The sequence below is a fragment of the Oryza brachyantha genome, chromosome 7, assembly GCF_000231095.2.
Source record: "Oryza brachyantha chromosome 7, ObraRS2, whole genome shotgun sequence".
Classification (NCBI taxonomy): Eukaryota; Viridiplantae; Streptophyta; class Magnoliopsida; order Poales; family Poaceae; genus Oryza; species Oryza brachyantha.
The window spans coordinates 8,630,032-8,654,043 of NC_023169.2; the positions used below are offsets into that span (position 1 = coordinate 8,630,032).

At 45.7% G+C, this 24,012-nt stretch overlaps 1 protein-coding gene across 1 annotated transcript; it reads left to right on the plus strand.

Annotated features, from left to right (window-relative positions):
* The first annotated feature begins 15,593 nt into the window (after positions 1-15,593).
* On the plus strand, positions 15,594-22,496 carry LOC102722786 (histone-lysine N-methyltransferase family member SUVH2-like). Its single transcript, XM_006658446.3, has 2 exons — positions 15,594-18,046; positions 21,643-22,496. Exon 1 carries the CDS (start codon positions 15,857-15,859, stop codon positions 17,924-17,926), a length of 2,070 nt encoding a protein of 689 aa, XP_006658509.3. The 5' UTR covers positions 15,594-15,856; the 3' UTR covers positions 17,927-18,046; positions 21,643-22,496.
* The last annotated feature ends 1,516 nt before the right edge of the window (positions 22,497-24,012 follow it).

Consider the following 24,012-nt stretch of genomic DNA (forward strand, 5'->3'; position numbering starts at 1 on the left):
CCGGCGGCGGCAGAGGTGAGCGGAGCGGCCAAGCGGCGGCGATAGAGGAGAGGAGAGGCGGCGGCCTTGACGGCGACGCGGGCGGAGGGGGAAGCGCGGCGACGAATCGACCGGCGGCGGTGAAGGGGAGCAGCGCACGGCGAAGGCCGGCGGTTGGAATGACGACGCCCAGGGCGGCGGAGACCGAACGCGGTGCACGGCGGTGATGGCCGGGCGGCGCGCGCACGGAGGAATAGGAGGGGGAAGCAGCAGGACGGTGGCACAGGAAGGCGAGGGCGGCAAAACAACGGCGTGACGGCGAGGACGTCGGGTGGTGACCCGGCGACGGCGGCACGTGGCCCCTGAAACCTGCCGACGACACAGGGAGCCCGGTGGCGGTGAAGGCGGGGGCGGATGGCGAGGTGGTGGCACACGCGCTGACGGCCGACAGTGAGCGAGAGCGGCGGTGGCACGCGAGATCGATCGGCGGCATCGGAACTTGGGCACGGCGGTGGCGGCACAACGGAGTTGGACTCGGCCAGCACGAGGAGGTGGTGATGCCGGCCGACGGCGGCGGCATTCGGCGGAGGGTGGCGAATGACGGCCGACGATGATGACCGGCGGTGAGGATGTGAAGTGACGAGGGCGGTGCTCGGCCGCGACAAGCGGTGGAGGAGCTCGGCGGCGGTGCAAGGTGATCACGAGAGAGGAGCGAAGGGGAGTGACGGCGCCGGGTGGAGGGGATTTATGGATGAGGGTGCGACGGTGGCGCCCGAAGGGCGGGGAGTTTGTTGGCGCGACGCGCGGATTGCGGCCGGTGGTTGCGGACGATGGTTAGCCACGGCGCGGCCGGGGTGCGGCATGCATGCGGGCGAGCACGAGGGCAGCGGCGCTAGTACGATGTGGCGACCAAGCACGGGCACGAGGCACAGCCGTGGTGCGGGGCGAGGCGGCGAGGGCGTGGCACGGCGGCGAGCTGCGTGACTCAGCGCGAGCGTAGCTGGCGCGGGCGAGGCAGCGGCCGAGGGCGAGGCGGCGGCGTGATCCGGCAACGACACCGACGTCTGCAGCGCGCGGCGCGAGGCAAGGTGAGGCGGCGACAAGGCGCAGAGATGCTGGTGGGGAGGAGGCAAGAGGCAGCAGCACACCACTGCGGCGGCAGCGGCGACGACTTAGCGGTGCAGCGCATGCGCGGGGAGGCAGAGGAGGATGAAGAGAGGGGGAAGCTGGGGCAACGGCGGCTGGGGAGTGGCGGCGGTGTCGGCGTGACATCGTGCGGTGCGGCGGCAACGCCGAGCGGTGACTGGTGGCGGAATGACGACGACACACACGCGCCCGCGGCGGCAACTGGGATGGAGAAGAAAAGGAGGAGCAAGGGAAAGGAGAGCGGGAGCTCACCGGGGATGGCACGACGGTGACGACGACGCAGAGCAGCGGCGACCCGACGGTGGTGACGACGACGGCTTGGCGTCCACGGGTGGAGAGGAAAAGAGAGGGAGAGGGAGGACGACGACGGCTTACCGGTGACGGGGATGGAGCGGCAAGTCGGCGAGGCCGGGGATAGGTGGTGACAGCTGGCGGCGAGGTAGATCGGCGGCGGCGATGGAGATTGCTCCGCGGCGCGGGCGCGACCCGAAGGGGAGCGAGCGGCGGCCGAGGGGAGGATTTTATGGTGGCGGCTGGCGCGTGCGGGAGGTGGTTGCGACGGCCGGCGTGGGCGTGGAGGAAGCGGGGAGGTGGTTAGTGGCGGCGCCGGGAAAAGCGGCATGGGCGGTTAGCGGCGCCGGGGAAAGAGGAGAGGTGGTTGCACCGGCGCGAGTGGGATGTGCGTGCAGACGCAGCAGCGCAGCGCACGTCGCGCGACGGCTCGGGCTCGTGGCGCTCGTGGGCGGAATGGCGAGGCGGAGCACAGCGGCGGCGGCGCGCGGTGCGAGCGTGACGCGAAGGCGAGACACGGCGTGGCGAGCGACTCGGCGACGGCGCACACACGGCATGCCTCAGCGAGGAGGTGCACGAGCACGGAGGGGCGAGCACAAGGCACGGCGAGGAACGAGCGCACGGGTGGGGAGCGGCTGGCGCGAGGCAGTGCGATGGCGCGGGCACGTGATTGCGGCGGTGATGCGGCGCACCAGCGAGTTCAAGCGCTGGCGCAGCGCGACTTGGTCATGGGCGCGGCGAGGCAGGCGTGCGGCGCAGCAGCGACGCGGTGAGCGAGGCAGCTCGGCGCGCACAAGGCGGCGAGCGGACGCGGTGCGGAGAACCCGCAGAGCTGTTGCGGCGCAGCCGGAAGGAGCGGCCCCGCGGTTGCGCACGGCCGTGGCGGGCGACGCGAGGTAGGCGGCAGTGGCGCGGGCATGAGGGCACGGCACTGCCGGGATAACATTCCGGTGCGGCATGACAGGTGCGGCCAGCACGGCGAGCAGCTGGCGGCGTGCGACGCGGTGCGGCGACGTGCGGGCGCGCGTAGGCATGGGTGCCGGTTGGATGAAGGGGATGGGCCCGACAGGTGGGGTCCACCTGTCGGTGTCCCGAGAGAGGAGGGAGGAGGACAGGACTTCGGGTGCGGGTGTGGCTGTGGGCCGTGGCTCGGCCCACGTGCAGGACGAGAGGAGGGGCCGAAGGGAGAGAGGCGGAGACTTCGAGCGCGAGTTGGGCCACGGCTCAGAAAATTGCGAACAGGACGTGTATTCGCATGACATAATCGAAACGTGCACGAATCGGAGATTTGTACGACGAATCAGATCCGAAACGCGAAACTGTGAACTGTTAGTGAAATAACGACGGGAATTAAACGACCCGTTAAATCGAGATTTAACGACTCGCTAAACAGGAAACTAAACGACTTTAACGTTAAACCAATCTACGTGTACGAAATTGAACTTCGCACTGTAGATCAATCTCACGCTAGCTAATTAGATTAGAAAATCTATGCAGTTAAACAGTAGATCAAAGATAGATTGATTCGTATGAGCAAAACGTATGCGAACCTGAGGTTTGGTGGAGAGATCAGTGACGCATATGGTTGTTCCTCGCTGTTCGGATAGGAAACCTAAACAATTAAACAGTAGATGAATTTAGATTGATTCGCAAGAATAAAATAGATGCGAACCTGAAATTCGGTGGAGAAAACCCGACGAATGACTGCTGCGAATAGGGATGCAGCAGGGCTGGTAGCGACTTGCTGCTAGGAGAGGGGCGGTAGGAGGCGGCTCGAGGAGCACATGAGAGGGAGATGGGGAAAAGAGGGAGGCTCTAGGGGGATATTTATAGGAGAGAGCTATAGATAAATCTAGTTATTCATCTCCTATTAAAAAGGAAATAGATAGAATTTTAAAGGGATAAAAATTGGAGTCCTAATTAATTGGAATTAGTTTACCATGAGAGAGGGAGTCGGGGCTCACGGCTGGCTGGCAGGGAGGAGTTGGAGGTGGCACACAATCAGGGAGGTGGGGACAGAGGGATGTGCGATGGCTTGGGGGTTGGAGGAGTTCGGCCTGGAGGAGAGAAAAAAAAGGAAAAGAGAAAAAGAAAAGGGAAAAAGGGAGAAAGAAAGAAAAAAAAGGAGGGAAAAAAAGAAATTGCCTTTAATTTTACCGATTTTTATTAAGTTTATTTGAGTAAATTTTATTGATTGTAATTCAAGTTTAAATCCTGTTAATAATTTAAAATGCTTTCGGGACATCTTAGAACATTCCGAAAAGCTTCCAATTAGATTAAATTAAATTAATTTGTAAACTGGGTTTTCTCTTGAACTTTACTTAACAAATTATTTTTAATGCATTATTTAATTAACTCTTGGCTTGGATAAAACTCAGGGCGTGACAACACTGCGAATCAATGTCAAAGTGCTGTACAGTTTCATCCTGAATCTGAATAGTTGATCCACCACAGTTAGACCCCAATCACTTCTAGCATGCAGTCGACGCATACCCTTATATACACCTTACATGATGGTGGCGGCCTCTTAACATTAATAAAAGAAAATCATGACCACATGTTTATATTTAAATGGATGGTGAAAATACCAGCAATTTTTACTTATCCAATTGCTCATTTATTTGTTCTTTTGCGATTGTGTTGAGTAAGCTACTTTTCTTTTAGAAAAAAGGGTTTTGATGGGAGATATGTGCAACACCACGAACCCCAACTCCATGCTATATGGTTAGAAAGATGTGGATATGTCTGAGTTGTTCACACTATCTTATACTCTAGAAAACATTCTTTGCATAAATGATACATGCGCAATTTTTCGGGGAATTGCTTTCTGTTGAGAGAATTTTGATGGCTGCATGTTGCACTTCTTTAACGGTTGGATGTCTTTTGAGATTCGTGCTAGCCGTTTGACATGGACCCAAAATTCATGCGTTGCGGGAAAGAAAACGTGTGCACTGTGCACAACTCTCCACCGAGCTATGGCTTTTTTAGAGCAAACCCACTGGCTCATCCAAGTTGTATCGTTCATATTGTCATTTGAATAATTATCCAAAATGAATGCGCTATTCATATCATGCATTACTCCATCAGAACATCCATATTACATCATCCACATATATTTTATTATAATTTTATAACCACATCCTCTCATGTTGATATTGTCCTCTCCTCTTGTGATTGGATGTTGAGATATGGATGAAGGAGAGAAAATGTCCAAATATAGATAATGCTCTATTTTTTGATGACGGAATAGATGATCTGCTGAAACTATTTTTTCCTTTACATCATCTATTTTTAGGGATGAATGATAGGATGGATGATCTGCTGGGTTTGCTATCAGAGTTACATGTCACTAATGTCATTATATGTCATAATTTTGGTTTAATTATATTTAATTCATTTTCAATTATTTATATCGAATATTGGATTGGCAGAAGTAATTATGTTTCAACTTGAGGTAGGGGTGCACGGAAAGCTTGAAATTATGGCTCGGATCGGCTCGTATCAAGTTTGACTTGGATCGGTTCAAACTAGCAGTCTTAATGAGTCGAGCTGAGCTAGACTTTTAGCTCATGATCTTAACGACTCAGCTCATGAGCTACTAGTTTAGCTCGTTAATACCAAAGATCACTATTTTCTTATATATTTAGAACTTATTAACAAGTGCTTAGCCCTATAATCATATCCAACTATTATATTTAGTGAGCCATTTGTTAGTTAGAGTCTATTTTTTATGTTACTATATGATAGAGGAATATGGGTTAATGTGATCTGCCTGAAATCCCCTAGTAATTCTTTAGCTGCTTCATGGTAGGTTTTGAGGACGTCATCTTTGCACTCGTGTTCCCTAGACAGTTGTTTGATTACTAGCTGGGAGTCTCCCATGACTTTGACTGCCTCGGCGCCTATTTCTCTCGGCTGTTCCAGCCCCTTCATCAATGCTTCGTATTTGGCCTGATTGTTGGTCCGATAAGGCTTGATTGCATATGCAAACTTGAAGCATGCCCCCCGTGGCGAGATTATCATCAGGCTGATGCCGCATCCATGCCGGCAAACCGATCCATCGAAGAATACCGTCCAGGGCACGATCTCGATGTAATCGGCTTCCTTGTGGTGTTCGACTATGAAGTCGGCCATTACCTGTCCTTTTACTGCTTTGGCCGACTCGTATTTTAGGTCATATTCTGTTATTGCCAGTATCCATTTACCCATCCTTCCTTTCAGAACCGGGGTCGATAGCATGTATTTTATCACATCGGCTTTACACACGACTGTGCACTCGGCCGCCAGCATGTAATGCCTTAGCTTGGTGCATGAAAAATATAAGCACAGGCATAATCTCTCGACTTCTGGGTATCTGGTTTCGGCATCCAATAACTTTTTGTTAAGGTAATATACCACCCTTTCCTTGCCATCTACTTCCTGGATAAGTACCGAGTCGATAGTTTTCTGATCGGCCGACAAATAAAGTTTGAAGGGTAGCCCTTTTTTGGGTGGCATAATGATTGGAGGGTTCTTCAAGTATTCTTTGATCTTGTCGAACGTCTTCTAGTGACTCTCCCCCCATGAGAATTCTTGACTGGCTTTAAATTTCAGCAAAGGAGAGAAGGGTTTGATTCTTCCAGATAGATTTGATATGAATCTCCGGATGAAATTAATCTTGCCGATCAAGGATTGTAATTTTGTTTTCCTTTCCGGAGGTTGAGTATTGTTTATCCCTTGGAGACATCCTTGGGTTACCTCGATCCCTTTCTCATGCACCATGAATCCGAAGAATTCTCCTGCCGAGACAGCAAAGGCACACTTGGTCGGATTCATCTTCAATCCATATTGCCTTGTTCTTTCCAGCACGCGCCGAAGGTTGCCCAGGTGTTCATCCACCGTTCTGGATTTAACTATGACATCATCTATGTAGATTTCTACCACGGAGCCGATTAAATCATGAAAGATGTGATTCATGGCTCTCTGGTAGGTCGCTCCGGCACTCTTAAGTTCGAACGTCATGACGACCGATTCGAACAAACCGATTGCCCTCGGGCATCTAAATGTTGTTTTGTGGATATCCTCTTCTGCCATGAATATCTGATTGTAACCGGTGTTGCCATCCATGAAACTTATCATCTTGTGCCCTGAGGCTGCGTCTACCAGCTGATCGGCTACTGGCATCGGGTATTCATCTTTGAGAGTTGCCCTGTTCAAATCTCTGAAATCTACGCAGACTCGTAGCTTGCCGTTTTTCTTGAGTACTGGGATGATATTAGATACCCACTTTGCATACCGACAAGGCCGGATAAACTTAGCATCGTATAGCCTAGTGATTTCTACCTTGATCGGTGCATACATGTCAGGCTTGAACCTTCTCGGTGGTTGCTTGAAGGGCCGATAGCCTGGTTTAATCGGTAGCCGATGTTCGACGATCGATCGGCTTAATCTTGGCATCTCATGATATTCCCATGCAAAACAATCCACATACTCTTTCAATAATTTTATTAATTCTTCCCGAAATTTCGGGGTCAAATTTGCACTTATGTATGTCGGCCTGGGCCTATCTCCTGGTCCGATGTCCATTTCTTCTAGCTTGTCGGCCGACATAAATCCCTGGCCTAGCTTGCCATCTAAGTCATCTATTGCTCCGGTTAGGGTGTTCACTGGGACTTCTAATTGCGTACCGGTTGGATCCCAGTGTTCGATACACTTAGGAATTCCCCCGACCAGGGTTTTCCGGAGATGCACCCATAGCCTTCTGCTTCCCACGTGGGAAGATCTGTTGTGGCTATGTTAACTGACCTATCGGCGGCCACCACTTTCACTTGATCCCCATGCCATTGTATCAGGCTTTGATGCATGGTGGAGGGAATGCAACAATTAGCGTGAATCCAATCCCGGCCGAGCAGCAGACTGTAGGATCCTTTTGCATCAATGACGAAGAACGTGGTCGGCAGCGTTTTGCTTCCGACCGCGAGTTCTACGTTGAGGCATCCCTTGGCTTCTGAAGAGTTGCCCCCAAAGTCTTTGAGCAGCATGTTAGTCTTGATAAGATCTTCGGAGGTCTTGCCCAGCTTTCGGTAGGTGGAGTACGACATTAAATTCACCGCCGCGCCGCCATCGACTAGCATCTTTGCCATCGGCTTTGCATCGACGTGCCCCTAGATATAGAGCGGTCGAAGGTGCCGATGGTCCTTCTCTGTCGGCTTCTCAAAGACGGTCGGCTGTGAGGGTAGCACCAGCTGAGCTGTCGCCTCTTGTACCTCGTCATCAGACCAATCGACCCTGAATTCTGCTGGTAGAATAACTACCATGTTTACATCGGCCGATGGTTTATTGACTTCTGACTTGATGCGCCACTCTTTGCATGTTCTTTTGGGTGCCGGTGGCTGTTCTTCGCCTTGCTGTTGTTGAAGCTCATGTTGGTGAAGTCGTTGCAGCTGTCTCTTCTGATTCTTAGTGAACAAGCCGCTAGGACACCACTGGTTAGGTTTCATCGGTGGTGCTCTCGATCATCGCAGTATTGGCCGATCTCCTCCTCATCGTAATCTTCATAGTCTTGCTCCCGAGGGCCCAGCCTGTCGTGGTGGCGTTCTTGACCTCCTGTGGCGCGGTTGTCGGCTGGTGTAACTTCGCTCTTCCGGGTTGCATTTTGGGCAGTCTTCTTTTGATGGCAACCGTATCTTCTCCTCCCAGCAATATTGGAAGAACGGGCAATCCCAATGATCGTCGTATCGGGACGGCCCGTCACGCCTTTGGCCCCTTTCGAAGCGTCGATGGTACCTGTTCATCATTGAAGCAGAGGTGATGTCGTTGGTACCCGTACGTCTCCGTGAGCTGCTGCTCGACCCGTAGCCAAACCCAGGCTGAACCATATTGACGGGGAACGGATGCCCATCAATCTTCATTGGCTTCTTTGTATCCTCGAACTTGATGCGACCCTGTTCGACCGCTGCTTGGATTTGCCGCCGAAAGATTTGGCAGTCGTTCGTATGGTGGGAGACAGAATTGTACCATTTGCAATATTTCTTCGTTCTAAGCTCTTCAGGCGATGGTATGACATGTCCCACCGGTAGCTGGATGTGCTTTTCTTGTAGCAAGATGGTCTTGTTAACGTGGAAGTCGAACTTCTCTGTCTCCTTTGCTCCCTTGACCCAAGGGCAACATACCGACTTCTTGTTCCTAGTCCACTCCGCGAATCCTATGTCGGATTCTTCAACATCAGAGTCCGACGATTCCTCGGCCAAGTATGCAACGCGACGTTGGAATTTATCCTTCCTGGCCTCTAGGTATCGGATTTCATCAGCCGATACTTTCTGCACGAGGTGGGATAAACTCTCGAATTCTTGTGCCAAGAATTTCTCTCTGATCTGGCCGAGCAAGCCCTGGAATGCCTGTGGAACCTCTGGACATAGTCATGTACCAACTCGTCCATCTTCTGCCTAACCTTGGTGAGATCGGTCAGTGTCATCTCTTGTACTCCTGCAAAGAAGTATTTGTGGAAAGCCAATCCAGATAGCGAGAGTGGGAAGAAGCGCACTTTCAGTGCATCTTCAGCCGATGCTTCGCCGCATTGAGCTAGGAATCGGCTGACGTGCTCAATGGTCGACGTGCCATCCTGCCCTAAGGGTAACGGCACCCTCTCAAACCACTCCAGGTACGGGCGCCGATACATGGTCGTTTGTTCCCTCGGCCTTAGGCTGAAGCGTTCCTGCATGACCTCGGCTATGTGGTCCGTCCATTCTTCATCTCTGAACTGTCCTCTTGGCGCTAGGTCAGGTTGACGGAACGTGTTTTCATACATCGGCTCTTGTCGATGGGGCCATGGCGGAGGTGGCTGATACTGATGGTTGTCCCGGTAATAGGGGTCAGCATGGCGAGCATTCCTCAGCGGAGTTCTTTCCTAGTAGGGTTGCCTTGGCCTTTCTGGGATCTCCTCCAAGTGTACGCGAGGATGTGGCGGTATCGAGTCTTCCTCTCTTGGATCTCTCTCATCCCTGTACTGCCGATACTTGGGTCTTTCTCCATCCGGGAAGTATCTGGGTCCCCTCTGATGTGATTCTCCATCGGGAGCCCCATCGGCTACCTGCCGAATTAATCCCGACAAGGTATTTACCAATACCCCCGATTGATTGATGAGGGCATGGTGTACTGCCGAATCTACCATATCCTGGAGATTCGGCTGGTTCTCTAGGGGAGGGTCGCTACCATCACCTTTCCCTGCATCACCTCCTTTCCGACGCTCTAAACTTGGCGTCGGAAGCTGAGATTTTTGCACTGGTCTGACCCGGGTCATGCTGAAGGACTCAAGGCATAGTTTCTAAAATTTGTCCATGTGGCGCTGTACCAGGGCTCGCTGCTCATCGGTGAGGCTCTCCCAGGTGATAGGGAGAATGCTCTCCGCGCTGACTTCCTTCGCAACCATTGCTGTTGTCTTGTCTTGATGTGCGTTTGATTGACCTGAGCTGGTTCTTGACACGGGTCCCACCGGGCGTGCCAAAAATGTATTGACGCTGAAAGTAACAATCAACGGTTACACACGTAGGCCTGGGAATCAATCTTAGACCATTCCAGTGCAGGACCTAACTCTTAGAAATACCGGGCGTGTAGTCAGTCTGATCTTGTAACTGACAAGATATAATATGGAAAACAATTAACCCCGAAATTGCCATCGGCCGGATAGCCGATACCATTCCAGGACCCTAGCCGATAGACTAGACAATCGGCTTTACATGAATTTCGTGATGACAATTATAAATATGCCTAATCGGCTAAGTTAGAAGCAAGATAAATACTAGACAAGCCAACCGGCAAATTAATCTTAAAAGATCGGACCCAACCGAGACAGTCTTAAGATTAACCGGTCGATCGAACCGCCCCAATATTTATCATCCACTAAATTGTTAGCCGATGTAAGACTAAACATGGAATTTATACAATAAACTAGAATGCTATACTAATCATTCGCACAAAACAATAACAACCGACAGCATACGTGCCTAATCCAGACCTAGAAGATCGAACCTAATCGAGACATTACAGATCTAAGCACAGCCATGCACAACTTCAGATAAATATTATAGCATGCGAATAATGAAATAGCAAAGCAGCGCAATCCACCAACTAATCCACTAAACTTAGCCGATCGGACAAACTTCTATAAACAAATTACACCGAACGTACATAGATCAGACCTAACCGAGACAGTATGCAGTTTAGCATAATATACCCATAGAAACATGAAGATCGATAGGTTTAACCAACTAATCAACAGATTACTCAAGGTAATACTGGCTAAAACTCCAGCATAAGCCTCTACGAACCCTTAATTCAACTCAATAACATGGATCTAATAAACCAGATTGATCGAACCGAACCGAGACAGAATCAGGCTAACTAGAGCAATGCTACCATATTAAAAAGAAGAACTCGTAGAAACTTGAATGAGCGCTATTACTACTTCAAATCAAAGCAGATCAAAAGTAATAATAGAACTTAGCCCGCCGATCAACCAAGCAGAAGGTCGGACTTAACCGAGACAATTCTGTCTTAGTTGATCGACGGGTTTTGATGAACTAGAACTTACATTGCGAAGCTGACAAACCCCGCGCCGAAAGCTCAAGCAAGTCGAAGGTTGGAGGCGATGCGCCAAGTTAGATTGACTGGAGATAATTTACAAGTACCTCGGGCATCTATATTTATAGCCCTGGAAATAACTAACCGGATAAGAATCTGCTACTACCTAACTTTACATTATTCGAACTCTACTTAAATAACAGAATCCTAAACAAACTTCAAGATAAATCCTAATTAATTTACACGGACTCACGGTTAAACATCGAACCTATTTCCAACTTTCAGGCTCAATCGGACTCCCATCCTTGTCCGATTCAGACTCCATCGGCCACAATCCCTTTGCGTCCAGCTTCCTGTCCCCAGCCGATTCGAGCTTTCTTATCCGATTCGATCCTTAACCGTAATTCAATCAGTAACACCCATTTGCCAAAATCTGGCGTTAACAGATATATTAGATATCGGTGGCGGATCCAGAAAAAATATTAGGAGGGGCTAGATGAAAGAGAAGTAAAGACCCAGGAATATTGATGTATACGTTCAGCCCTTATTCTCTTCAGTAATACCAAAAATTTTGTTGAGGGGCTTCAATGGTGCCGATCGGGTAGGAGGGGTTGAAGCCCCCTAGCCCTGGTGGTAAATCCGCCCCTGTTAGATATTGAAAACATGACAAGTGTGATTGATTAGGATTTCTCTGGTTACTCACCTTTTCCATTAACCAAGATCTTCTACCGTTGTTCCGTGTTTATAAACGAATTCGAAGAGTTATTTAGACATGAACACCAAAGTCAACCGTTTACCCAGCATAAGTCAATCATAAACCTAATTTGCCTGAAACTCATTGTCTCAACTTCTTAAACCTAATTTGTCTGAATTGTCTAAAGTTCATCGTCTCCTATTTCTAAACTAAGTTTAAGGAATTATGAAAATACAAAAAAAATTATACCTACTCCCTCCAATCATAATATTTGACATTATAGATAAAATTCGATTAAACCTTTAAAATTTAGACCACCAATTTTATATTTGACTAACTTTATAAGTTTATAGAGTCTAATAATTCTATCCACTTTGAGTACCATTTATTTTTTAGACTAATATCAATGGTCAAAGTTTCAAATTTTTGACCAAGTCATATTCTAAATATCAAACATTTAATATAATTGGGAGTATTTTTTATGTTTCAAAAATAAATATTATAAAACTTTAGCATGATCAATGTTTTAAAATTCTGACCGCATCTTAACAAAAATATCAACTATTTTTCAGAGATGCACTAGTGGTATGATGATGGATCATGGATGTATGACTCTACTCAGTAGGGTTTAAATTCTAGCCCCCATCAATATTACGTATACACAAGTGGACTTTCGAGAGGAACTTGATGAGATCAGGGGCTACACCATCAATATTACGTATACACAAGTGGACTTTCGAGAGGAACTTGATGAGATCAGGGGCTACACCACCGGTTTCCTTTTTTCCAGAGCGTTGTTAGAAGGTGTTTACATGTATGTTAGTGTAGTGTTACACATGTATGCGTGTGCGTTTTTTAGTGATGTATATGTGTGTGCGCCCCTCTCGCGTAGTAAAGAAACACCATCAACGATGTAGGGGGGCACCAAAAAAGTGTGGCACATAAGCTTTCTTTCTTTTTAGAGGTGCTAATAGAGCAGGTGCCTTTGGTTGGACATTTCAACCTGCTTTTGCTTTTGCAAAACCCAAAAACCAACCAAAGGGCCCAAAAGCTATTGTCTGTTTTGTCGAAAAGCTACTTTTACTATAGTACAAATCGAAAGCACTTCTACCCCCTACTTTTTATGTATTTTTGGATAAAATATTTACCCACCTGCCCACTGGTTATGAGAAAAACGTTTCATTTCTTTTCTGATTTGTCGTCCCCTTCCCAACTCGTACACGCTGCCCCCATCGCCCTCCACCCACCGGCACCCCTCTGGTCACTCGCCCCATCGGCACCCCTTTGGGCTGCCACACGCCAGCGCCCCTCGGGTCACGCCCTAGCGAGGTCTCCTCTTTCCTTCATTTAGGGGCATTACAGGTATTTCGTCTACCATTTGCAGTTTCACAACTGCTCTAACCAAACAACATTTTTCTTTTCCCACGGCTGCTTTCCCATAGCCCACAGCTCACAATAGCTTTTCCAAATGCCACAGCTCAACTAAACAAACCTAAATCAAGTAGATCCGACAAGTCACGTTGCCCTTACCCTCTCCCACTAAGTCGATTTGACACATTTGATCTCCTATTATCCTTTATATCTCACTTGTGGTGACGGTGATAAATAAGACCAATAAGTTATGAAATAGGGTTGAGGGGATGACATACGATAAGGGAGATAATTGTTAGTAGACACCCATATCTTTTCACTTATACTTATAAGTCAAAATTTGAATTCTCAACTTTAAAATTGGAGTTGATTTTAGGATTTTTTTCACCATAGTTTATTTTTTAGTCTTGGCTTTTAGATCGCTATGAATATATATATATATATATAGAAGTTTTATTTATAAATTATTTTTTATTTACAAATATATCGATCACAATAAAAGCGACTTTTATAAGAATAAGTCGAGACAATACTGGTGTAAATCATGTATGAACTTATGATGCCTGTAGCTCGATCACAAATAGAGTATTGTTTTCATGTTGTAACCTTAAAAAAACTAGATGAGGATTATCTGGTTCAATGTGTGATTTGGTGTCTTAGATATTCCTCCCTCATATAGGTCGTGTTCGGCCGGGGGGGGGGAGGGCTAAGTTAGGGTGTGTTTGCTTGGTTGGACTTCCTTGGATGGGAGATGTCCGCCCAATTTTTTAATATGTTTGGTTCGCAAGCGCAGCTGGATAGGGTGGCCCAGGAAAGAAATATTCCATTAAGATGCTGGATGGGTGTATCGGCCAAATTGGTTGGACGAGCTCATCCACCTTCACTAACTGTGTTCATTAGTAATGGTGTAGTGATAATTAGCGTGTTTTGTTATTACTTAGTAATTAACAAGTTTAAATTAGTGTTAATTAGTGATGATAGATATATTTCATTGTTAATTTGTAATAATTAGGAAAATATTTATGTTGATTAATTCATATTATTATTTATTATTAATTAAATATGCTCATTGCATCCATCCAATCAAACAAAACATTGGATCGTCCCATCCATCCAACCAAATATAAATCTGAATCACCATATCCCTAGAAATATGGATGGCCACATCCCATCCTACTTTGACCATCAATCAAACGCACCCTTATCTTAGCGTCCTCGTTTTCCGCACGCACGTTTTCCAAACTGTCAATCGATGTATTTTTCGTAAAAAGTTTCTATAGAAAAGTTATTTTAAAATTCATATTAATCTATTTTAAATTTTTAATAATTAATAACTAATTAATCATGTATTAATCTATTACTATGTTTTTCACGTCGGATAACTAACGCTCCCTCTCACCCCAAACAAACGTGACAATAGAGTGAGATGGTGACTAATATAACCTGCAGCTATTTATTTTTTTTCAAGTGACGTTTAGATTGAGTTTGCTAGTACTGATGCTATGGTGATACTATGATGTTTTTGTGTGCAAACAATGTCTTCAATAATCTTAGCCGCTAGATATTATCCGAACATCCGTAGTATATCTTAAGTTACCGTCACACCAAAAACTATAGGAATCGGAAGTGTCAGAGCTGCTTTAGGGAAAGGGTTTACAGGAACCTGATTCAAAAAAAAAAATTATCTAGAATTTATCTATTTTTGCTATATGTACACATCTCTCGATATAATTCAGTTCAGACACCATCAATTGTCTAAGCTCAGTTTAAAGCACTAAACAGCAAATAAGTGACATCCACCGTATTTTGTTTTATCTCCGCCCGGATCCCCTCGTGTGTCACGGTAAGCTGGTTACCATAAGGAAGTGGAGGGCTAGCAAAGACATAAATGCTTTTCTCTTTTGTTCTTTTGTTCCTTCCTAACATTAGATCACAATGTTTTGCAGTTTTGCTTAAGATACATGGAACCAAAGTAATTCTTTTCATGAATATTTCACCAATTCACTAATCCTACTATTATTACTTTATACAATTCACAGTATGAATATTTACCTAGTAAAAAAGTAATCCTACTATTATTATTTTAGACGATTCACAGTATGAATATTTATCCAATAATGAAATATATAGTCTCTAGCTACCCCCGCTAAATGACATTTGACCAATATTTACAATAAATTAATTCAATACACCAGTATAGCTAAATAGATAATATCGTTCCATATAAACTAATGATTTACGATTCGCACGTCACACTCGTTTCAATACCCATGTCATTATCTTCCAAAATAAAAAACATAAAATCCATTAAATATATCGTTTCAATAAATAAAACGATATACCATAAATGACCCTGCGCCTCTCACGAGGTGCAGGTGAGCCTTTACTACTCCTTTTCCTCGAGAACCCCACCGGGTTGTCCTCTGGGCCTGTTTGTCAGTGACTGATGAGAGCACGAGGTGGTGGGTGCACGGGCGGGCTTTAAAGTTTAATCCCCCTTGGTTTGATTTTTTTTTTCGCCTTGTTTTTTTTACTTTTCGGTGAAGCCCGGGAAAAAGGGCGCTCCATTTCGGAGATTTCGCACTTCCCCCCCTTCTCCCTCCCTCTCCTCCACCTCCATCCCCATCGCCGATTCAACCGATTCGCCATTGCCCCCACCTCCTCCACCTCGCCGCCGTCGCCCCGCCGTCGCCGCGCCCCTCGGCTTGTCGGTAGGCCGGTAGGATTTTGCGGGGAGGGTGGGGAGTTTGGGCAGTTGGTGCGGGCGAAGGGTGGGTGGTTTTTTTTTTTGTGTGAGAGAGAGGGAGGGAGGGGGCAATGGAGATGGAGATGGAGAGGGAGAGGGAGACATCGCCTTCGTCTTCGGCGCCGTCGTCGGCGTCGTCCGACTCCATCGACCTTAACTTCCTGCCGTTCCTGAAGAGGGAGCCCAAGTCGGAGCCGGCCTCCCCTGAGCGAGGGCCGCTGCCGTTGCCGGTGGTGACGCCGCCGCCGCCGGCGCAGGCCCAGGCGCAGGCGCAGGCGCAGGTGCAGGCACAGGCACAGGCGGCGGCATCTCCGCTGCCGGCGACGCCCGACCTCTCGGCGGCGGCGGTCATGACGCCGCTGCAGTCGCTGCCGCCGAACCCCGAGGAGGAGACGCTCCTGGCGGAGTACTACCGGCTCGCGAGCCTCTACCTGTCGTCGGCGGGGGCGGCCGGTGTGCTCGTGCCGGCGCCGACGCCGGAGGCCTCCGCGGGGGCGGTGGTGCAGCCCGGGTCGGGCTCCGCGGGGAAGAAGCGCCGGCCGCGGTCGTCGGAGCTGGTGCGGGTGTCGTCGCTGAGCGTGCGGGACCAGATCTACTTCCGGGACCTGGTGCGACGGGCGCGCATCACGTTCGAGTCGCTCCGCGCGAGGCTGATGAGGGACGACGAGCGAGCGGAGGCGCTCGGCCTGATGGGCGTAGGCGGGCTCGCTGCCGTGGATCGCCGCCGTGTCCGTGCCGACCTGCGGGCCGCGGCGCTGATGGGCGACCGGGACCTGTGGCTCAACCGCGACCGCCGAATCGTGGGACCGATCCCGGGGATCTCGGTTGGGGACGCCTTCTTCTTCCGCATGGAGCTGTGTGTTCTAGGTTTACATGGCCAGGTACAGGCTGGGATCGACTTTCTCACGGCTGGGCAATCATCTTCAGGGGAGCCCATAGCCACATCTATCATCGTGTCTGGTGGGTATGAAGACGATGATGATCGCGGTGATGTACTTGTGTACACCGGCCATGGTGGCCGTGACCCCAACCTCCACAAGCATTGTATTGATCAGAAGCTCGAGGGTGGCAACCTTGCCCTTGAGCGTAGCATGGCCTATGGTATTGAGATCCGTGTGATCCGCGCTGTCAAGTCCAAGCGCAGCCCCATCGGCAAGGTATACTTCTATGATGGCCTCTATAAGGTTGTTGACTTCTGGCTTGACCGTGGGAAGTCTGGCTTTGGTGTTTACAAGTACAAAATGCTGCGCATTGAGGGGCAGGAGGCAATGGGCTCTGTAAATTTTAGACTAGCTGAACAGCTTAAGGTCAATGCCCTGACTTTCCGGCCAACAGGGTATATGAGCTTTGATATCTCCTTGGGTCGAGAGAGTATACCGGTTGCACTGTACAATGATGTTGATGACGATCGTGACCCACTTTTATTTGAGTATCTGGCCCGGCCGATATTTCCGTCCTCTGCAGTCCAAGGGAAATTTGCTGAGGGTGGTGGTGGGTGTGAGTGCACTGAGAATTGCTCAATTGGATGTTATTGTGCACAGAGGAACGGCAGTGAGTTTGCATATGACAGGGTTGGTGCCCTTTTGCGGGGCAAACCACTGGTCTACGAGTGTGGGCCATATTGCCGGTGCCCACCTAGTTGCCCCAACAGGGTTAGTCAGAAGGGGCTTAAGAATCGGCTTGAGGTATTCCGTTCAAGGGAGACTGGATGGGGTGTTCGGTCTTTGGATCTCATTAAGGCTGGAACCTTCATCTGTGAGTTTAGCGGGATAGTGCTCACTCATCAACAGTCAGAGATTATGTCTGCGAATGGTGATTGCTTGGTGCGGCCAAATAGGTTCCCTCCAAGGTGGTTAGATTGGGGTGATGTCTCTGATGTGTATCCAGATTATGTGGCAGCGAATAATCCAGCTCTTGCCGACTTGAAATTTTCAATTGATGTGTCAAGGGCGAGGAATGTGGCTTGTTATTTCAGCCATAGTTGCAGTCCAAATGTGTTTGTCCAGTTTGTGCTGTTTGACCATTACAACATATCATATCCTCACCTCATGATCTTTGCCATGGAGAACATTCCACCATTAAGGGAGCTAAGCATTGACTATGGAATGATTGATGAATGGGTGGGAAAGTTAACCATGTAGTCAGACTGTATTAGAAGGCAATGCTCAGGCAGCTCAGCTTATCTCCCTTTGTTCTGATGCTTTCATAATCCTTCTCATGGAGGTTTTTGAGGTGATTGCTGACAGCAAGTTTCTCCGATGGTAATACTCCCTGTCCTTCCTACCATTTTACTATTTTGAGTTTTCTAGTATTATGTTTCGAACTCAGTACTTATTTCCTTTACAACAACTTAACAAGTCTATGTAACTTGTGTGGATTGCTTCAGTTAATCAGTTTGCATTTGCTGTACTTCCTTTTGATTGACCTGTGTTATTTTGTACTTATTAGCATTTTGTTTATCTCTTGCTTATTCAACTTCATTGCATTTTCAATGCTGGGATCTTGATTCATAAATTGGTGGTGGTAGTTGAAAAGATTGAATGAAGTAATGCATTGGTTGTGCAGCCTTGTGAAGTAGTGCTCCTGAGTGGATGCGTTCCTTGCCCTCTATAAAAGGCAAAGATCTCCATACATATACCATAAATGTTACATCATCGTTTTGAACCAGAAAACTTTGATTTTATTCTACCGTCATTGGTGGCCAGCTGTTGATATGTGCTGTTCAAATAAAAAAAGTGGATCCAAAATCTTGGGGATAGTATTCTTCAGCCTGTCCTATATTAGAACAACAGTTATATATTATTACATTTTTTTATTTGTATTGTGTCTGGAATTTGGAGGTCAATCTAGCCAATATATGATAATGGATGCCTGTATAATTTGCCAATGAGCTCATAGCACATGGTTGTAAAGTTCAGTCGAGTTGCTCCTCTAGGCCTCGACTGACTTGGAGATAGTGTCTGGCAGAATATCTGATTTGTATTACAGTTACTGGTTGCTTCTACCATGTCTTGTACTAGCTTTGCTGAAGGACCCAATGGAGCTTTCTCCTCATCTCCCATCATTCAGTCATAATGGGACTTATACCAAGCCTCCCAAGAGGCTCATTGTTGCCCTCTTGCTCCATTGTGTCTTCGACTGCCAACAAGTTGAGCTGTGCTTCCTAAGTCGTTCTCCCTGGCCGATATGTGGATTTGTTTTGTTGGTTTGATGGTAATGTTGGTCATGATGCTACATTGGGACATACATGTTTGCAGTAAATTGGGTTCAGTGACCTAATAAAGGAAATGAATATTGTTAGAATTAGGCAATGCCAAGATTTAGAAATAAACATGCTCTGGTGCCATCTCCCACAGCTACTTATCAAAAGAATGAAATGTGTTTGACCTCCATGTATAGGCAATAAAACCATAGTTTTTCGGCCGTAACTGTTCCGATGCTCGTTGCATGGCACACCATGAGAAGGATGGCCGCATATCTGCTGGTACACCCCGTCTTGCGGTTCTTGGGCTCATGGCACTTATTGTAAATGTGAATCTATTTCCACATTGCGTGTACCTAACATGCCAATTGAGTCCTATATTGGCATCACTTCGATGGAGTCATTAAAAATACTCTTATATATTTTTAGGGTGTGTTTGGTTGGATGGGATGGGATGGGATAGGATGGGACAATGCATGACAGATGAAATGGTCTAGAATGGAGCGATACAAAGTTACTACCTCTGTCCCAAAATGTAAGCATTTCTGGGTATTTTAATAGGAACTAAGGTTGAGAAGAAAAGATTATAATGCCCTTAATAAATGAGAAATGGATGAAAGTGAAATGGTGGGTGAGGGTAAAATAGAAAAAATCTTGAATGAGAAGTGACTAATGGGACGCGTAGTACTGTGAATATTGGCAGAAGTGCTTATATTTTGGTACAAAATTCAAATTCTAAAAATGCTTACATTTTGGAACGGAGGGCCTAGATGTTTGGATGGTTTTATGATATGGTACAAAATTTCTTTGGTTGTGTCGGATGGCGTAGGATGGCGTTGCACAATGTTTGGTTAGTAAGATGACAAGTAGGATACTACTTGCACACACACGATCCGCCTCTCCGTGCTGGATGGCGTTCAACATTTTTATTTAGTCTCCTTAAGCACATCTCACAACTACACTTTTTGATTTCCTATGTGTTTAATATGGGTAACATGGTAATTTTAACTCATCTTTCCCTTGATCTAGTACTCCTTAATTGTCCATTCAAAATATGCCTTATATTTTGAAATTGACTGCCTTAATGTATAGTTATGAAAATTAATGATCAAAGTTGCACCTCGAAAATGTTAGTGCAAAGAGAATGGTGGGAGTATTAAAGGTGCTGTCAGTGCTATATATCACTCTATTTATTGATACCTTCTGCAATACAATAAAAAGATGGTGCTATTGGTTTGTTAGTCAGAGGTTCTAACACACTTTTACACTAAAATTGTTATTTCACAATTTCTATAATATTGATAAAAACAATGAATTTGAAGAACTTCCCTTTTTCACTATTTGGCATGCATATTTAATCCCTTCTCCATTTCTTTGCAATCTAATATTCCTCAAAGTAGATCAGATTTGTTGCTAGATTTGATAAATAATATGTATTCCACTGGCCTAACTTGTTGCATTTGGATAGTGATGATGAATATTCTTTGGATCCAATTTGAAAATCTGTAATCATAGTTGCAGAAAATATTTCCAACTATTTTTTCATCTATTTTGACTAACTCTGCTTCTTTAAAGAGCGATGGGTGTTGACCATGGTTGTCAAGTTGTAAAGTCGAGACATCCCTCTAGTAACCTGTGGACTAGTCATGTCTAGTTGATGAGTTGATTAGTGTGTGAAATGGGAGATCAGGGAAAAGGGGGAGCATATGAGGAAAGGATGCATGCAATTCTTGTCACTTCCTCTAATCTGGCTCTATCTTTGGTGGCTGGCCGTAGTGATTGGAATGGCAGTTGGGCTTACTGTTTTGTTTTGTAGAAGGTTTTAATGTAAGAATTGTCTTCATTTGGACCTGGCCTCCCAAATGAGGCCCAGTTTGCTCTCAAATGGTCCAAGTCGAGTCGTGGCCCTCTAGCAGTGCTCTCTAGTTGACTTGTGGACTTGTCACGTACTGGACAGTAGTGGTTTTCACTGGAAGAGAGGCTAGACGACACTCTCTCTCATTATAGTAGTAGTGATGTTATGACTTCTTCTGTGTGCGTTTTAAATTACTTCTATGCCCTATATTGTTTTGCAGATCAGTATCCTGTTTTTTTTTTACTAAAGCATTTTGGTCTACAGCATATCTGTGGTGGTTATTGTGTTTTACATGTGCAAATTCAATCAGCTGCTTCTAGTTTGCTATTATTATTACTATTATTACTATTATTTTTGCTCTCTAGTTTACTTGTGGACTTGTCGCGTACTGGACAATAGTGGTTTTCACTGGGAGAGAGAGGCTAGACGACACTCTCCCTCATTATAGTAGTAGTGATGTTATGACTTCTTCTGTGCGCGTTTTAAGTTACTTCTATTCTCTATATTGTTTTGCAGATCAGTATCCTGTTTGTTTTTACTAAAGCATTTTTGTCTACAGCATATCTGTGGTGGTTATTGCGTTTTACATGTGCAAATTCAATCAGCTGCTTCTAGTTTGCTATTTTTTTTATGTTGGCTCATATTTGTCCAATAGCATCATCGTTCTTAGTTGTCAATCTAGTGAATACTCCCATTTCCGGTAAATAGTAGTTACACCTTTTTTTTCCTCTTCGTCACCCCTAATAACTCCTTTCCTTTTGCAAATCTGAATGAGCCTAACAGTATATTTCTTATTTCAGTCGAATAACAGAAGATTCCATATGGAGCAATGTTTGAAGACCTGTGACAACTGACAAGCCTTCCTATGTGGAAGGCAAAGCCACAGATCATTGTCATCCACCGGGCACAAACCGTCCGTTGTATATTTTTGCATGGTAACTGTTAGTGCCCGTGGCTATTTTCCACTCACCCTTGGAGCTTTGATGCCTGCCTTCGTAGGAAGCTTGTTTTGCACAGCAGGCGCTGAGTTTCACACTTGACCTCTGTTTTTTTTTCTTTCCTGCAATCACTACGAAAACTCCCTATGTAAATATATCTGTACATTACCCGACTTCAAAGTGTGTCCCAATTGTTGGAAAATGCTAGTATCATCAGTGGCCGCCCCCTGTCTTGCATGGTAGCTCATAGATTTTCATATCCTACAAACTAGTACTGGAGAGGCATTGCGTCGTGCACATATATATGCCGTGGTACTGGTTATTGTTGGCTACTCATTCTTTCAACTGTCAAGCAACTGGTGCCAGCCTGATACCTGCAGCAAGTGCAACCTGTTGAGGTGGTAGTTGTAGAGATGCCATCAGCAATGTTGGTTATTGTTTAATGGCCTATTCTATTAAGATTTTTGTGCTTCATGAACCTCTATGAAAGGAGTAATATCTAGATCGATGGTTATGCAATCAATCTCTGTTTGTATGTTCCAGGTAATTCATCTACAATTTCAGACGATTTGCTGGAAGACATGTTTTCTCTGCCGCCTGGGGGTGGAAATGGCTAGCTTTCCCATGTTTCTTCCCTTGTGTTCGAAAGTACGGTTTTGAGAAGTACCATTTGTAAGCTCTTGGGCTGTATAGTTAATGACATTCGGCGTGTTGATTAGTTGGGGAAGTAATTGACGTGGAAAACTTAGTATCATATTAATATAATAAATTAATTATTCGCTATAAAAAAGATTTGGAAAATGAAATAGATTGATATGATTTTTAAAATCAATTTTTCTATATAATTTTTTTTAAGAGACATAATTTAGCAATTTGGAAGTGTTTGTAAAAAAACAAGAAAATTAGGTGTAGTTAATCAAGCTAAAGAAAGCGGCCTTAGCCTCAGGATTTGTTTCTGCTTGTAAACTAAACTTTGAATTTTATATTTAACCATAAAGTTTGTAATAGATTTTCAGTTTTTTTTAATCATAGTTTAGTTTATTTTATAGTTTTTGACTTTTAGATTGCTAAGAGAATATATATGTTTGTGTGTGTATATATATATAGAGAGGGGGTAGATAGAGAGAGTGGCTACGGTAAGTTACAACTCATGGACTGTTCCGTGAGTCGGGATCCAAAACATATCAAATCACCTTTAAATTTTGATTTATATGGCTTACTAGATTCTTCACATCAAAATCTTGTACCACGTAAATTTTTTTCATTTTTGGAGATTTTTAAGTATTTGTTTGAGATCAATTTTAAACATCTCAAACAAATACTTAAAAATATTCAAAAATGAAAAAATTTTGCGTGCTACAAGATTTTGACGTGAAGAATCTAGTGAGCCATATAAATCGAAATTTATAGGTGAATTGATATGTTTTTGGGCCCCGACTCACGGAGCAGCCCGTGAGTTGCAACTCACCGTAGCTAGACTCTCTATGTATAAAGTTTTATTTAGAAATTATTTTTTATTTGTAAATATATAGTTTGACTTTCTTGACGAATAAGCCAAGCAATCATCCTAGTAAAATGTGGAAAGTTTTTCAAAAAGTATGATGTCACACTTCTCTCCATTAACTCATTAGCAACCAATCTAGTGGGGGCATGCTCAATGTTCGTTGCCGAGTTTAATATTAGTGTGGGGCCGCCCTGTTGTGTTGGTGGTAGCATGAGTAGAGAATCACCATAATGCTTCGTACACCGGTTGGTATTAAGTTGGAACCCGCCAAAACATAAAAATATCAATCTTACCGTAGCACAATACTTTACACAGGTAATATTAGTATGGGGCTGTTATACAAATAATGTATTTATTTGCTTCCTATTGAGCAATGACCAGGTATTACTACCTGCTAAGAAGTATATATTTATTGCTTGCTACCTACTCTTCTGCTGCACCGTGGATGTCCTGAGAACAAATTTGCTAGTGACGTTTACGCTTTGCTAGTATGGGCATAGCCGCATAGCGGCCTATGGTCTCGTAAATAAAGAGGCAAATAAGGGACAAGGTCAACTTCGAGAAGCAAATAAACAATTTTCTATAATAGAACCAGACATAATAGCAATGAGGTGAAATACATGTTTGGATTTAAATAATTACATAAATTAACCATCTTTTTAATTTAATCGGTACAGTTTCTCTTGACTGCTTGAAATTAACAATAATAATAATAAAGACTACAGACC

Bases quoted from the DNA above. Each gene is read 5' to 3' on its own strand.
- LOC102722786 (XM_006658446.3), top strand. From the start codon at position 15,857: ATGGAGATGGAGATGGAGAGGGAGAGGGAGACATCGCCTTCGTCTTCG.